Below are 16,255 nucleotides of genomic sequence, written 5' to 3'. Positions count from 1 at the left end.
GACTGGTACTGTATATAACTAGTAGACTGGTACTATATATAACTAGTAGACTGGTACTATATATAACTAGTAGACTGGTACTATATATAACTAGTAGACTGGTAGTGTATATGACTAGTAGACTGGTACTATATATAACTAGTAGACTGGTACTATATATAACTAGTAGACTGGTACAATATATAACTAGTCGACTGGTAGTGTATATAACTAGTAGACTGGTACTATATATAACTAGTAGACTGGTACTATATATAACTAGTAGACTGGTACTATATATAACTAGTAGACTGGTACTATATATAACTAGTAGACTGGTACTATATATAACTAGTAGACTTGTACTATATATAACTAGTAGACTGGTACTATATATAACTAGTAGACTGGTACTATATATAACTAGTAGACTGGTACTATATATAACTAGTAGACTGGTAGTATATATAACTAGTAGACTGGTAGTGTATATAACTAGTAGACTGGTACTATATATAACTAGTAGACTGGTACTATATATAACTAGTAGACTGGTACTATATATAACTAGTAGACTGGTACTATATATAACTAGTAGACTGGTAGTGTATATAGTGCAAGTTCTGTTTCTTTCCTCTTGTCCACACATAAATAACGACACTGTAATGAGCCCGTTTTTACAGTATAATATATATTTATTTACAGTATAATATATATTTATTTACAGTATAATATATATTTATTTACATTCTAATATATATTTACTTACAGTATAATATATATGTTTGATATAATATATAAAACTTTATATTAAATCTAGGTAGATGAAATGTGGTATAGTTTCTCTCTCTTTCTCGCTCTCTCTCTCTCATTCCATCTCTCTCTCCCATTCTCTCTCTCTCTCTGTCTCATTCTCTCTCATTCTATCTCTCTATCCCATTCTCTCTCTCATTCTCTCTCTGTCTCATTCTCTCTCTCTCTCATTCTCTCTCATTCTATCACTCTCTCTCTCTCTCTCTCTCTCTCTCTCTCTCTCTCTCTCTCTGTCTCATTCTCTCTCATTCTATCTCTCTCTCCCATTCTCTCTATCTATCTCTCTCCCATTCTCTCTCTCTCTATCTATCTCTCTCTGTCTCATTCTCTCTCTCTATCTATCTCTCTCTCATTCTCTCTCTGTATTATGTGTGTGTGTTGAGCAGTATCTCCAGCCAGCAGGGGCATGATGTAATAAACTGTCTGGAATAGCAGGGGCCCCATCCCTTAGCGAAGCTAATCCTCACACTGTTAGGATCATAGGGGCCCTCTAGCAACTCTATAGGGTCAGCGTGCTGCAAGCTCCTCAACATGCTGGATCTCTCCCAGTCAAACACCCTGATAGAATATCCTGACATCACCTTCCTCACAACCAGACTCCTGCTCCCAGGAACATCCAAGGTGGGGGAATTCACAAAGATGGGGTGTTGACTCCGGTTATAGGCCCACACCCCGTCCGGTTCTTTACTGAGGAGGATACCGTAACCGATCTTGGCGCGTGTGCGCTGGACGGTCCGAAAGCGATGGTGGTCTGTGGAACAGGGTTGATGGTTATCGTGGAGGCTGAGCTGGCCCAGACAGAAGCCGGTCCCCTGAGGTAGATCGTAGAAGACAGAGACGGAGGTGTGGTAGACCGGGTAGAGACGGCCCACGCGCTCACGGTGTTCCCAGTAGGCCATGTGACACCACTGGCTCTGCTTGGGTACGTCCGGGGACACACTGGCATCTGGAGGAGAGAGAGACAGTTTATTATTTCTGACTTTTGTGACGCCTCTGCTGGTTTGGAAAATGTTTTTAATGCTTTTGTATGTCCTCAGATAATCGCATGGTGTGCTTTCGCCGTAAAGCCTTTTTGAAATCTGACAACGCTGTTGGATTAACAAGAAGTTAAGCTTTTAAATGATGTAGGACACTTGTATGTTCATGAATGTTTAATATTACGATTCTTGTATTTTGAATTTCGCGCTCCGCAATTTCACCGGATGTTGGTGAGGTGGGTCACTAATAATAATAGCAATGAGCGTGTCGGGAGTCGGGATGAGACAGACTTGCAGGCAGCATTTCTCAGTCAGTTGAAATTATGAAACAGCATAATTTTTTACAGATGTACACAAAGAAATATACATGGAAAAAAGGTCAAATGAAACTAGGTGCAGCTAGTTGGCAGTCTTTCCTGGTTCAGTTTGAAGTGATTGTGTTAGTTGTGTTGTTGGCTAGCTCCTCTGAACAACAGGGTCCTGGTTCAGTTTGAAGTGATTGTGTTAGCTGTGTTGTTGGCTAGCTCCTCTGAACAACAGGGTCCTGATTCAGTTTGAAGTGAATGTGTTAGCTGTGTTGTTGGCTAGCTCCTCTGAACAACAGTGATTGTGTTAGCTGTGTTGTTGGCTAGCTCCTCTGAACAACAGTGATTGTGTTAGCTGTGTTGTTGGCTAGCTCCTCTGAACAACAGGGTCCTGGTTCAGTTTGAAGTGATTGTGTTAGTTGTGTTGTTGGCTAGCTCCTCTGAACAACAGGGTCCTGGTTCAGTTTGAAGTGATTGTGTTAGCTGTGTTGTTGGCTAGCTCCTCTGAACAACAGGGTCCTGATTCAGTTTGAAGTGATTGTGTTAGCTGTGTTGTTGGCTAGCTCCTCTGAACAACAGTGAATGTGTTAGCTGTGTTGTTGGCTAGCTCCTCTGAATAACAGTGATTGTGTTAGCTGTGTTGTTGGCTAGCTCCTCTGAACAACAGGGTCCTGGTTCAGTTTGAAGTCATTGTGTTAGCTGTGTTGTTGGCTAGCTCCTCTGAACAACAGGGTCCTGATTCAGTTTGAAGTGATTGTGTTAGCTGTGTTGTTGGCTAGCTCCTCTGAACAACAGGGTCCAGGTTCAGTTTGAAGTGATTGTGTTAGCTGTGTTGTTGGCTAGCTCCTCTGAACAACAGGGTCCTGATTCAGTTTGAAGTGAATGTGTTAGCTTTGTTGTTGGCTAGCTCCTCTGAACAACAGGGTCCTGATGAGTCAACACATGTCTCTTGCAACCGAACCGATAGAACAAATGACCAGCTGGCTTGGGAAGCAACCCTAGAATTGTGTGGGGGACTATATATTTTCAAAGGATGAAATAGTATTAATAAATAAATTAAAATAACATTTTTTATTAAAATATGTAAATCATTATTTGAATATGTTGGTAGCGCCGAGAAGAACACTATAACACTATTACACTATAACACTATAACACTACTACACTACTACACTATTACACTATAACACTATAACACTACTACACTATAAACACTATAACACTATTACACTATAACACTACTACACTATTACACAATAACACTATAACACTATAACACTACTACACTATAACACTATTACACTATAACTATATTACACTATAACACTATAACACTATAGCACTATAACACTACTACACTATAACACTATAACACTACTACACTACTACACTATAACACTATAACACTACTACACTATAACACTATAACACTATAACACTATAACACTACTACACTATAACACTATAACACTATAACACTATAACACTATAACACTACTACACTATACACTACTACACTATAACACTACTACACTATAACACTACTACACTATAACACTACAACACTATAACACTATAACACTATAACACTACTACACTATTACACTATAACACTATAACACTATAACACTACTACACTATAACACTATTACACTATAACTATATTACACTATAACATTATAACACTATAACTATATTACACTATTACACTACTACACTATGACACTATAACACTACTACACTATGACACTACTACACTATAACACTATAACACTACTACACTATAACACTACTACACTATAACACTATAACACTACTACACTATAACACTATAACACTACTACACTATGACACTATAACACTATAACACTACTACACTATAACACTATAACACTACTACACTACTACACTATAACACTACTACACTATTACACTACTACACTATAACACTACTACACTATTACACTATAACACTACTACACTATAACACTATTACACTATGACACTACTACACTATGACACTACTACACTATTACACTATAACACTACTACACTATAACACTATTACACTATAACACTACTACACTATAACACTATTACCCTATGACACTATAACACTATAACTATATTACACTATAACACTATAACTATATTACAATATAACACTTTTACACTATAACACTACTACACTAAAACACTATAACACTATAACACTATAACACTACTACACTATAACACTATAACACTATAACACTACTACACTATAACACTATAACACTAAACACAACTACACTATGACACTATAACACTATTACACTATAACACTACTACACTATAAACACTATTACACTATAACACTACTACACTATGACACTATAACACTATAACACTATAACACTATAACACTACTACACTATAACACTATAACACTATAACACTACTACACTATAACACTATAACACTATAACACTACTACACTATAACACTATAACACTATAACACTATAACACTACTTCACTATAACACTACTACACTATAACACTACTACACTATAACACTATAACACTACTACACTATAACACTACTACACTATTACACTATAACACTACTACACTATTACACTATAACACTATAACACTATAACACTACTACACTATTACACTATAACACTACTACACTATTACACTATAACACTATAACACTATAACACTACTACACTATAACACTACTACACTACTACACTATAACACTATAACACTACTACACTATAACACTACTACACTATTACACTACTACACTATAACACTACTACACTATTACACTACTACACTATAACACTACTACACTATAACACTATTACACTATGACACTATAACATTATAACTATATTACACTATAACATTATAACACTATAACTATATTACAATATAACACTACTACACTATAACACTACTACACTATAACACTATAACACTATTACACTACTACACTATGACACTATAACACTACTACACTATGACACTACTACACTATAACACTATAACACTACTACACTATAACACTACTACACTATAACACTATAACACTACTACACTATAACACTATAACACTACTACACTATAACACTATAACACTACTACACTACTACACTATAACACTACTACACTATTACACTACTACACTATAACACTACTACACTATTACACTATAACACTACTACACTATAACACTATTACACTATGACACTATAACACTATAACTATATTACACTATAACATTATAACACTATAACTATATTACACTATAACACTTTACACTATAACACTACTACACTATAACACTATAACACTACTACACTATAACACTATAACACTATAACACTACTACACTATAACACTATAACACTATAACACAACTACACTATGACACTATAACACTATTACACTATAACACTACTACACTATAACACTATTACACTATAACACTACTACACTATAACACTATAACACTATAACACTACTACACTATAACACTATAACACTATAACACTACTACACTATAACACTATAACACTATAACACTACTACACTATAACACTATAACACTATAACACTACTTCACTATAACACTACTACACTATAACACTACTACACTATAACACTATAACACTACTACACTATAACACTACTACACTATTACACTATAACACTACTACACTATTACACTATAACACTATAACACTACTACACTATTACACTATAACACTACTACACTATTACACTATAACACTATAACACTATAACACTACTACACTATAACACTACTACACTACTACACTATAACACTATAACACTACTACACTATAACACTACTACACTATTACACTATAACACTATAACACTATAACACTATTACACTATAACACTACTACACTACTACACTATTACACTATAACACTATAACACTATAACACTACTACACTATTACACTATAACACTACTACACTATTACACTATAACACTATAACACTATAACACTATAACACTACTACACTATAACACTATAACACTATAACACTACTACACTATTACACTACTACACTATAACACTATAACACTATAACACTACTACACTATAACACTACTACACTACTACACTATAACACTATAACACTACTACACTATAACACTACTACACTATTACACTATAACACTATAACACTAGAACACTACTCCACTATTACACTATAACACTACTACACTACTACACTATTACACTATAACACTACTACACTATTACACTATAACAATACTACACTATTACACTATAACACTATAACACTATAACACTACTACACTATGACACTATAACACTATAACACATAACACTATAACACTATAACACTACTACACTATAACACTATAACACTATAACACTATAACACTACTACACTATAACACTACTACACTATTACACTATAACACTATAACACTATAACACTACTACACTATAACACTACTACACTATTACACTATAACACTATAACACTATAACACTACTACACTATTACACTACTACACTATAACACTACTACACTATAACACTACTACACTATAACACTACTACACTATAACACTATAACACTATAACACTACTAAACTATAACACTATAAACCCTATAACATTATAAAACTATAACACTATAACACTACTACACTATTACACTACTACACTATAACACTACTACACTATTACACTATAACACTACTACACTATAACACTATTACACTATAACACTACTACACTATAACACTATTACACTATAACACTACTACACTATAACACTATTACACTATAACACTACTACACTATAACACTATAACACTACTACACTATAACACTATTACACTATAACACTATTACACTATGACACTATAACACTATAACTATATTACACTATAACATTATAACACTATAACTATATTACACTATAACCTATTACACTATAACACTACTACACTATAACACTACTACACTATAACACTACTACACTATAACACTATTACACTATTACACTACTACACTATACACTACTACACTACAACACTACTACACTATGACACTATGACACTATTACACTATAAAACTATTACACTATAACACTATTAAACTATAACACTACTACACTATAACACTATAACACTATAACACTATTACACTATAACACTATAACACTACTACACTATAACACTATTACACTATAACACTATAACACTATAACACCTACTACACTATAACACTACTACACTATAACACTATTACACTATAACACTATAACACTATAACACTACTACACTATAACACTACTACACTATGACACTACTACACTATAACTATATTACACTATAACACTACTACACTACTACACTATGACACTATGACACTATAACACTATAACACTATAACACTACTACACTATTACACTATGACACTATGACACTATAACACTACTACACTATAACACTACTACACTATGACACTACTACACTATAACTATATTACACTATAACACTATAACACTACTACACTATAACACTATAACACTATAACACTATAACACTACTACACTATAACACTACTACACTATTACACTATAACACTATAACACTATAACACTACTACACTATAACACTACTACACTATTACACTATAACACTATAACACTATAACACTACTACACTATTACACTACTACACTATAACACTACTACACTATAACACTACTACACTATAACACTACTACACTATAACACTATAACACTATAACACTACTACACTATAACACTATAACCCTATAACATTATAAAACTATAACACTATAACACTACTACACTATTACACTACTACACTATAACACTACTACACTATACACTATAACACTACTACACTATAACACTATTACACTATAACACTACTACACTATAACACTATTACACTATAACACTACTACACTATAACACTATTACACTATAACACTACTACACTATAACACTATAACACTACTACACTATAACACTATTACACTACTACACTATAACACTACTACACTATAACACTATTACACTATGACACTATAACACTATAACTATATTACACTATAACATTATAACACTATAACTATATTACACTATAACACTATTACACTATAACACTACTACACTATAACACTACTACACTATAACACTACTACACTATAACACTATTACACTATTACACTACTACACTATAACACTACTACACTATAACACTACTACACAATGACACTATGCCACTATTACACTATACAACTATTACACTATAACACTATTAAACTATAACACTACTACACTATAACACTATAACACTACTACACTATAACACTATTACACTATAACACTATAACACTATAACACTACTACACTATAACACTACTACACTATAACACTATTACACTATAACACTATAACACTATAACACTACTACACTATAACACTACTACACTATGACACTACTACACTATAACTATATTACACTATAACACTACTACACTACTACACTATGACACTATGACACTATAACACTATAACACTATAACACTACTACACTATTACACTATGACACTATGACACTATAACACTACTACACTATAACACTACTACACTATGACACTACTACACTATAACTATATTACACTATAACACTATAACACTACTACACTATAACACTATAACACTATAACACTATAACACTACTACACTATAACACTACTACACTATTACACTATAACACTATAACACTATAACACTACTACACTATAACACTACTACACTATTACACTATAACACTATAACACTATAACACTACTACACTATTACACTACTACACTATAACACTACTACACTATAACACTACTACACTATAACACTACTACACTATAACACTATAACACTATAACACTACTACACTATAACACTATAACCCTATAACATTATAAAACTATAACACTATAACACTACTACACTATTACACTACTACACTATAACACTACTACACTATTACACTATAAACTACTACACTATAACACTATTACACTATAACACTACTACACTATAACACTATTACACTATAACACTACTACACTATAACACTATTACACTATAACACTACTACACTATAACACTATAACACTACTACACTATAACACTATTACACTACTACACTATAACACTACTACACTATAACACTATTACACTATGACACTATAACACTATAACTATATTACACTATAACATTATAACACTATAACTATATACACTATAACACTATTACACTATAACACTACTACACTATAACACTACTACACTATAACACTACTACACTATAACACTATTACACTATTACACTACTACACTATAACACTACTACACTATAACACTACTACACAATGACACTATGACACTATTACACTATACAACTATTACACTATAACACTATTAAACTATAACACTACTACACTATAACACTATAACACTATAACACTATTACACTATAACACTATAACACTACTACACTATAACACTATTACACTATAACACTATAACACTATAACACTACTACACTATAACACTACTACACTATAACACTATTACACTATAACACTATAACACTATAACACTACTACACTATAACACTACTACACTATGACACTACTACACTATAACTATATTACACTATAACACTACTACACTATGACACTATGACACTATAACACTACTACACTATAACACTATAACCCTACTACACTATAACACTATAACCCTACTACACTATAACACTACTACACTATTACACTATAACACTACTACACTATAACACTACTACACTATAACACTATAACACTATAACACTATTACACTATAACACTATAACACTACTACACTATAACACTACTAGGGAGGGAGAGAGGGGAAGGAGGGAGAGAGAGGGGTAGGGAGGGAGGGGAGGGAGGGAGAGGGAGGGAGGGAGAGGGTGAAGGAGGGAGAGAGAGATGCAAACTTTTAGACGTACTGTAGAGTAGTACAGAGTGAACACATTTAATTAGTCCCTAAAGAAATCACTCCCCGGACCCTAGTTAGTGACACCCTCTAACCAACTGAGCCACACAGGGTCATATTATATATACTATACATAGCATACCATATTATAGACCATACATACCATACCATATTATATATACTATACATACCATACCATATTATATACCACACATAGCATACCATATTATATACCATACATACCATACCATATTATATATACTATACATACCATACCATATTATATACCATACATACCATACCATATTATATACCATACCATATTATATATACCACACATACCATATTATATACCATACACACCATACTATATATACCATACATACCATACCATATCAGATAACATACCATATTATATACCATACCATATACCATCCATTCCATACCATATTATATATAACACACATACCATACTATATTATGTAAACCATACCATATTATACATACCATACATACCATACCATATTATATACCACACAGACCATACCATATTATATATACCATACCATATTATATACCATACATACCATATCATATTATATACCATACCATATTATATATACCACACATACCATATTATATACCATACACACCATACTATATATACCATACATACCATACCATATCAGATAACATACCATATTATATACCATACCATATACCATCCATTCCATACCATATTATATATAACACACATACCATACTATATTATGTAAACCATACCATATTATACATACCATACATACCATACCATATTATATACCACACAGAGCATACCATATTATATATACCATACCATATTATATATACCATACATACCATACCATATTATATACCATACCATATTAGATATGACATATACCATACCATATTATATATTATATATACCATACTAGATATTACATATACCATATTAGATATTACATATACCATACTAGATATTACATATACCATACTAGATATGACATATACCATACCATATTATATATTATATATACCATACTAGATATTATATATACCATATTAGATATTATATATACCATATTAGATATTATATATACCATACCATATTATATATACCATATTAGATATTATATATACCATACTAGATATTATACATACCATATTAGATATTATATATACCATACCATATTAGATATTATATATACCATACTAGATATTACATATACCATATTATATATACCATACTAGATATTACATATACCATATTATATATACCATACTAGATATTACATATACCATACTAGATATTATATATACCATATTAGATATTATATATACCATATTAGATATTATATATACCATATTAGATATTATATATACCATATTAGATATTATATATACCATACTAGATATTACATATACCATATTAGATATTACATATACCATACTAGATATTACATATACCATACTAGATATGACATATACCATACCATATTATATATTATATATACCATACTAGATATTATATATATACTATACTAGATATTACATATAGCATACCATATTATATACCATACATACCATACCATATTAGATATGACATATACCATACCATATTATATATTATATATACCATACTAGATATTACATATACCATATTATATATTATATATACCATACCATATTAGATATTATATATACCATACTAGATATTACATATACCATATTAGATATTATATATACCATATTAGATATTACATATACCATACTAGATATTACATATACCATACCATATTATATATACCATATTAGATATTATATATACCATATTAGATATTACATATACCATACTAGATATGACATATACCATACCATATTAGATATTATATATACCATATTAGATATTACATATACCATATTATATATTATATATACCATATTAGATATTATATATACCATATTAGATATTACATATACCATATTAGATATTATATATACCATATTAGATATTATATATACTATACTAGATATTATATATACCATACTAGATATTACATATACCATATTATATATACCATACTAGATATTACATATACCATATTATATATACCATACTAGATATTACATATACCATACCGTATTAGGACCATTTCATTATATTACAACAACCACAGGTCAGGTAAAAAGGAAGGAGGAAGTTTAACGTGTATAAACTGTCTTCAGCAGTTGTCTTTCTATAAATACATACAGGAGGTATTGTATTGACATCTAAGCTTAGGAGACGTATACAACCCCCCCCCCCCCCCCCCCCCCCCCGCCTCCCGGCAGAGCGGTCAGCTCCCTGACAACGTGTCTGCAGCCGGTGACCCCTACGCCTTCATGCCATCAACACACATTCATTCACACGCAGAGTGATGTCATTATTTTGCTTCAGAGCCTCTCTTGGCACCGGGGGAAATCCTTTCATTGCGCTCTGTTTCTCCTCCCCTCTCTACTGCTCTCACAGCTTAATGACACACCACCTCACCCTCTCTAGCAAACATCCTGCAAGGTGGTGCAGAGCAGAGGGAGATCGGGGAACAGTGGAGGGAGAACTGGGAACAGCAGAGGGAGATCAGGGAACAGCAGAGGGAGAACGGGAACAGCAGAGGGAGAACGGGGAACAGCAGAGGGAGAACGGGGAACAGCAGAGGGAGAACGAGGAACAGCAGAGGGAGAACGGGGAACAGCAGAGGGAGAACAGTGAACAGCAGAGGGAGAACGGGGAACAGCAGAGGGAGAACGGGGAACAGCAGAGGGAGAACGGGGAACAGCAGAGGGAGAACGGGGAACAGCAGAGGGAGAACGAGGAACAGCAGAGGGAGAACGGGGAACAGCAGAGGGAGAACGGGGAACAGCAGAGGGAGAACGGGGAACAGCAGAGGGAGAACAGTGAACAGCAGAGGGAGAACAGTGAACAGCAGAGGGAGAACGGGGAACAGCAGAGGGAGAACAGTGAACAGCAGAGGGAGAACGGTGAACAGCAGAGGGAGAACGGGGAACAGCAGAGGGAGAACGGGGAACAGCAGAGGGAGAACGGGGAACAGCAGAGGGAGAACGGGGAACAGCAGAGGGAGAACGGGGAACAGCAGAGGGAGACAGTGAACAGCAGAGGGAGAACAGTGAACAGCAGAGGGAGAACAGTGAACAGCAGAGGGAGAACAGTGAACAGCAGAGGGAGAACAGTGAACAGCAGAGGGAGAACAGTGAACAGCAGAGGGAGAACAGTGAACAGCAGAGGGAGAACAGTGAACAGCAGAGGGAAAAGGGAAAGGAACGGGGAACAGCAGAGGGAGAACGGGGAACAGCAGAGGGAGAACGGGGAACAGCAGAGGGAGAACGGGGAACAGCAGAGGGAGAACGGGGAACAGCAGAGGGAGAACGTGGAACAGCAGAGGGAGAACGGGGAACAGCAGAGGGAGAACGGGGAACAGCAGAGGGAGAACGGGGAACAGCAGAGGGAGAACAGTGAACAGCAGAGGGAGAACGGGGAACAGCAGAGGGAGAACAGTGAACAGCAGAGGGAGAACAGTGAACAGCAGAGGGAGAACAGTGACAGCAGAGGGAGAACAGTGAACAGCAGAGGGAGAACAGTGAACAGCAGAGGGAGAACAGTGAACAGCAGAGGGAGAACTGGGAACAGCAGAGGGAGAACAGTGAACAGCAGAGGGAGAACGGGGAACAGCAGAGGGAGAACAGTGAACAGCAGAGGGAGAACGGGGAACAGCAGAGGGAGAACGGGGAACAGCAGAGGGAGAACGGTGAACAGCAGAGGGAGAACAGTGAACAGCAGAGGGAGAACGGTGAACAGCAGAGGGAGAACGGTGAACAGCAGAGGGAGAACGGGGAACAGCAGAGGGAGAACGGTGAACAGCAGAGGGAGAACGGTGAACAGCAGAGGGAGAACAGTGAACAGCAGAGGGAGAACGGTGAACAGCAGAGGGAGAACAGTGAACAGCAGAGGGAGAACGGTGAACAGCAGAGGGAGAACAGTGAACAGCAGAGGGAGAACAGTGAACAGCAGAGGGAGAACGGTGAACAGCAGAGGGAGATCAGGGAACAGCAGAGGGAGAACAGTGAACAGCAGAGGGAGAACAGTGAACAGCAGAGGAGAACAGTGAACAGCAGAGGGAGAACGGTGAACAGCAGAGGGAGAACGGAGAACAGCAGAGGGAGAACGGAGAACAGCAGAGGGAGAACGGTGAACAGCAGAGGGAGAACAGTGAACAGCAGAGGGAGAACGGTGAACAGCAGAGGGAGAACAGTGAACAGCAGAGGGAGAACGGTGAACAGCAGAGGGAGAACGGGGAACAGCAGAGGGAGAACAGTGAACAGCAGAGGGAGAACGGGGAACAGCAGAGGGAGAACTGGGAACAGCAGAGGGAGAACGGGGAACAGCAGAGGGAGAACTGGGAACAGCAGAGGGAGAACGGGGAAACAGCAGAGGGAGAACGGGGAACAGCAGGAGGGAGAACGGTGAACAGCAGAGGGAGAACGGGGAACAGCGGAGGGAGAACGGTGAACAGCAGAGGAGAACGGGGAACAGCAGAAGGGAGAACAGTGAACAGCAGAGGGAGAACGGGGAACAGCAGAGGAGAACAGTGAACAGCAGAGGGAGAACGGGGAACAGCAGAGGGAGAACGGTGAACAGCAGAGGGAGAACGGTGAACAGCAGAGGGAGAACGGTGAACAGCAGAGGGAGAACAGGGAACAGCAGAGGGAGAACTGGGAACAGCAGAGGGAGAAGCAGAGGGAGAACGGGAACAGCAGAGGGAGAACGGTGAACAGCAGAGGGAGAACGGGGAACAGCAGAGGGAGAACGGGGAACAGCGGAGGAGAACGGTGAACAGCAGAGGGAGAACGGGGAACAGCAGAGGGAGAACAGTGAACAGCAGAGGGAGAACGGGGAACAGCAGAAGGAGAACAGTGAACAGCAGAGGGAGAACGGGGAACAGCAGAGGGAAAACGGTGAACAGCAGAGGGAGAACGGTGAACAGCAGAGGGAGAACAGTGAACAGCAGAGGGAGAACGGTGAACAGCAGAGGGAGAACAGTGAACAGCAGAGGGAGAACGGTGAACAGCAGAGGGAGAACAGTGAACAGCAGAGGGAGAACAGTGAACAGCAGAGGGAGAACGGGGAACAGCAGAGGGAGAACTGGGAACAGCAGAGGGAGAACGGGGAACAGCAGAGGGAGAACGGTGAACAGCAGAGGGAGAACGGGGAACAGCAGAGGGAGAACGGGGAACAGCGGAGGAGAACGGTGAACATGCAGAGGGAGAACGGGGAACAGCAGAGTGAGAACAGTGAACAGCAGAGGGAGAACGGGGAACAGCAGAAGGAGAACAGTGAACAGAGAGGGAAACGGGGAACAGCAGAGGGAGAACGGTGAACAGCAGAGGGAGAACGGTGAACACAGAGGGAGAACGGGGAACAGCAGAGGGAGAACAGTGAACAGCAGAGGGAGAAACGGGGAACAGCAGAGGGAGAACTGGAACAGCAGAGGAGAACGGGGAACAGCAGAGGGAGAACGGTGAACAGCAGAGGGAGAACGGGGAACAGCAGAGGGAGAACGGGGAACAGCGGAGGGAGAACGGTGAACAGCAGAGGGAGAACGGGGAACAGCAGAGGGAGAACAGTGAACAGCAGAGGGAGAACGGGGAACAGCAGAAGGAGAACAGTGAACAGCAGAGGGAGAACGGGGAACAGCAGAGGGAGAACGGTGAACAGCAGAGGGAGAACGGTGACAGCAGAGGGAGAACAGAGGGAGAACAGTGAACAGCAGAGGGAGAACAGGTGAACAGCAGAGGGAGAACGGTGAACAGCAGAGGAGAACGGTGAACAGCAGAGGGAGAACAGTGAACAGCAGAGGGAGAACAGTGAACAGCAGAGGGAGAACGGTGAACAGCAGAGGGAGAACGGTGAACAGCAGAGGGAGATCAGGGAACAGCAGAGGGAGAACAGTGAACAGCAGAGGGAGAACAGTGAACAGCAGAGGGAGAACAGGTGAACAGCAGAGGAGAACGGT

The 16,255-nt window shown here is 37.3% G+C and overlaps 1 protein-coding gene across 1 annotated transcript in view; it reads right to left on the bottom strand.

Moving 5' to 3' along the window:
• Positions 1 to 653: 653 nt before the first annotated feature.
• The window catches only part of smad6b (SMAD family member 6b), a 48,712-nt gene continuing 33,110 nt past the window's right edge, over positions 654 to 16,255 (bottom strand). The window contains exon 3 of the mRNA XM_031832888.1: positions 654 to 1,738. Coding sequence (XP_031688748.1) covers positions 1,158 to 1,738 — 581 coding nt within the window. The 3' untranslated portion in view covers positions 654 to 1,157. The remainder of the gene's footprint in view (positions 1,739 to 16,255) is intronic.

This window comes from Oncorhynchus kisutch, linkage group LG10 (assembly GCF_002021735.2).
Source record: "Oncorhynchus kisutch isolate 150728-3 linkage group LG10, Okis_V2, whole genome shotgun sequence".
NCBI classification, from domain to species: Eukaryota; Metazoa; Chordata; class Actinopteri; order Salmoniformes; family Salmonidae; genus Oncorhynchus; species Oncorhynchus kisutch.
Note: the sequence above shows the minus strand (reverse complement) of the source record. Positions and strands in the feature narration are given on the sequence as shown.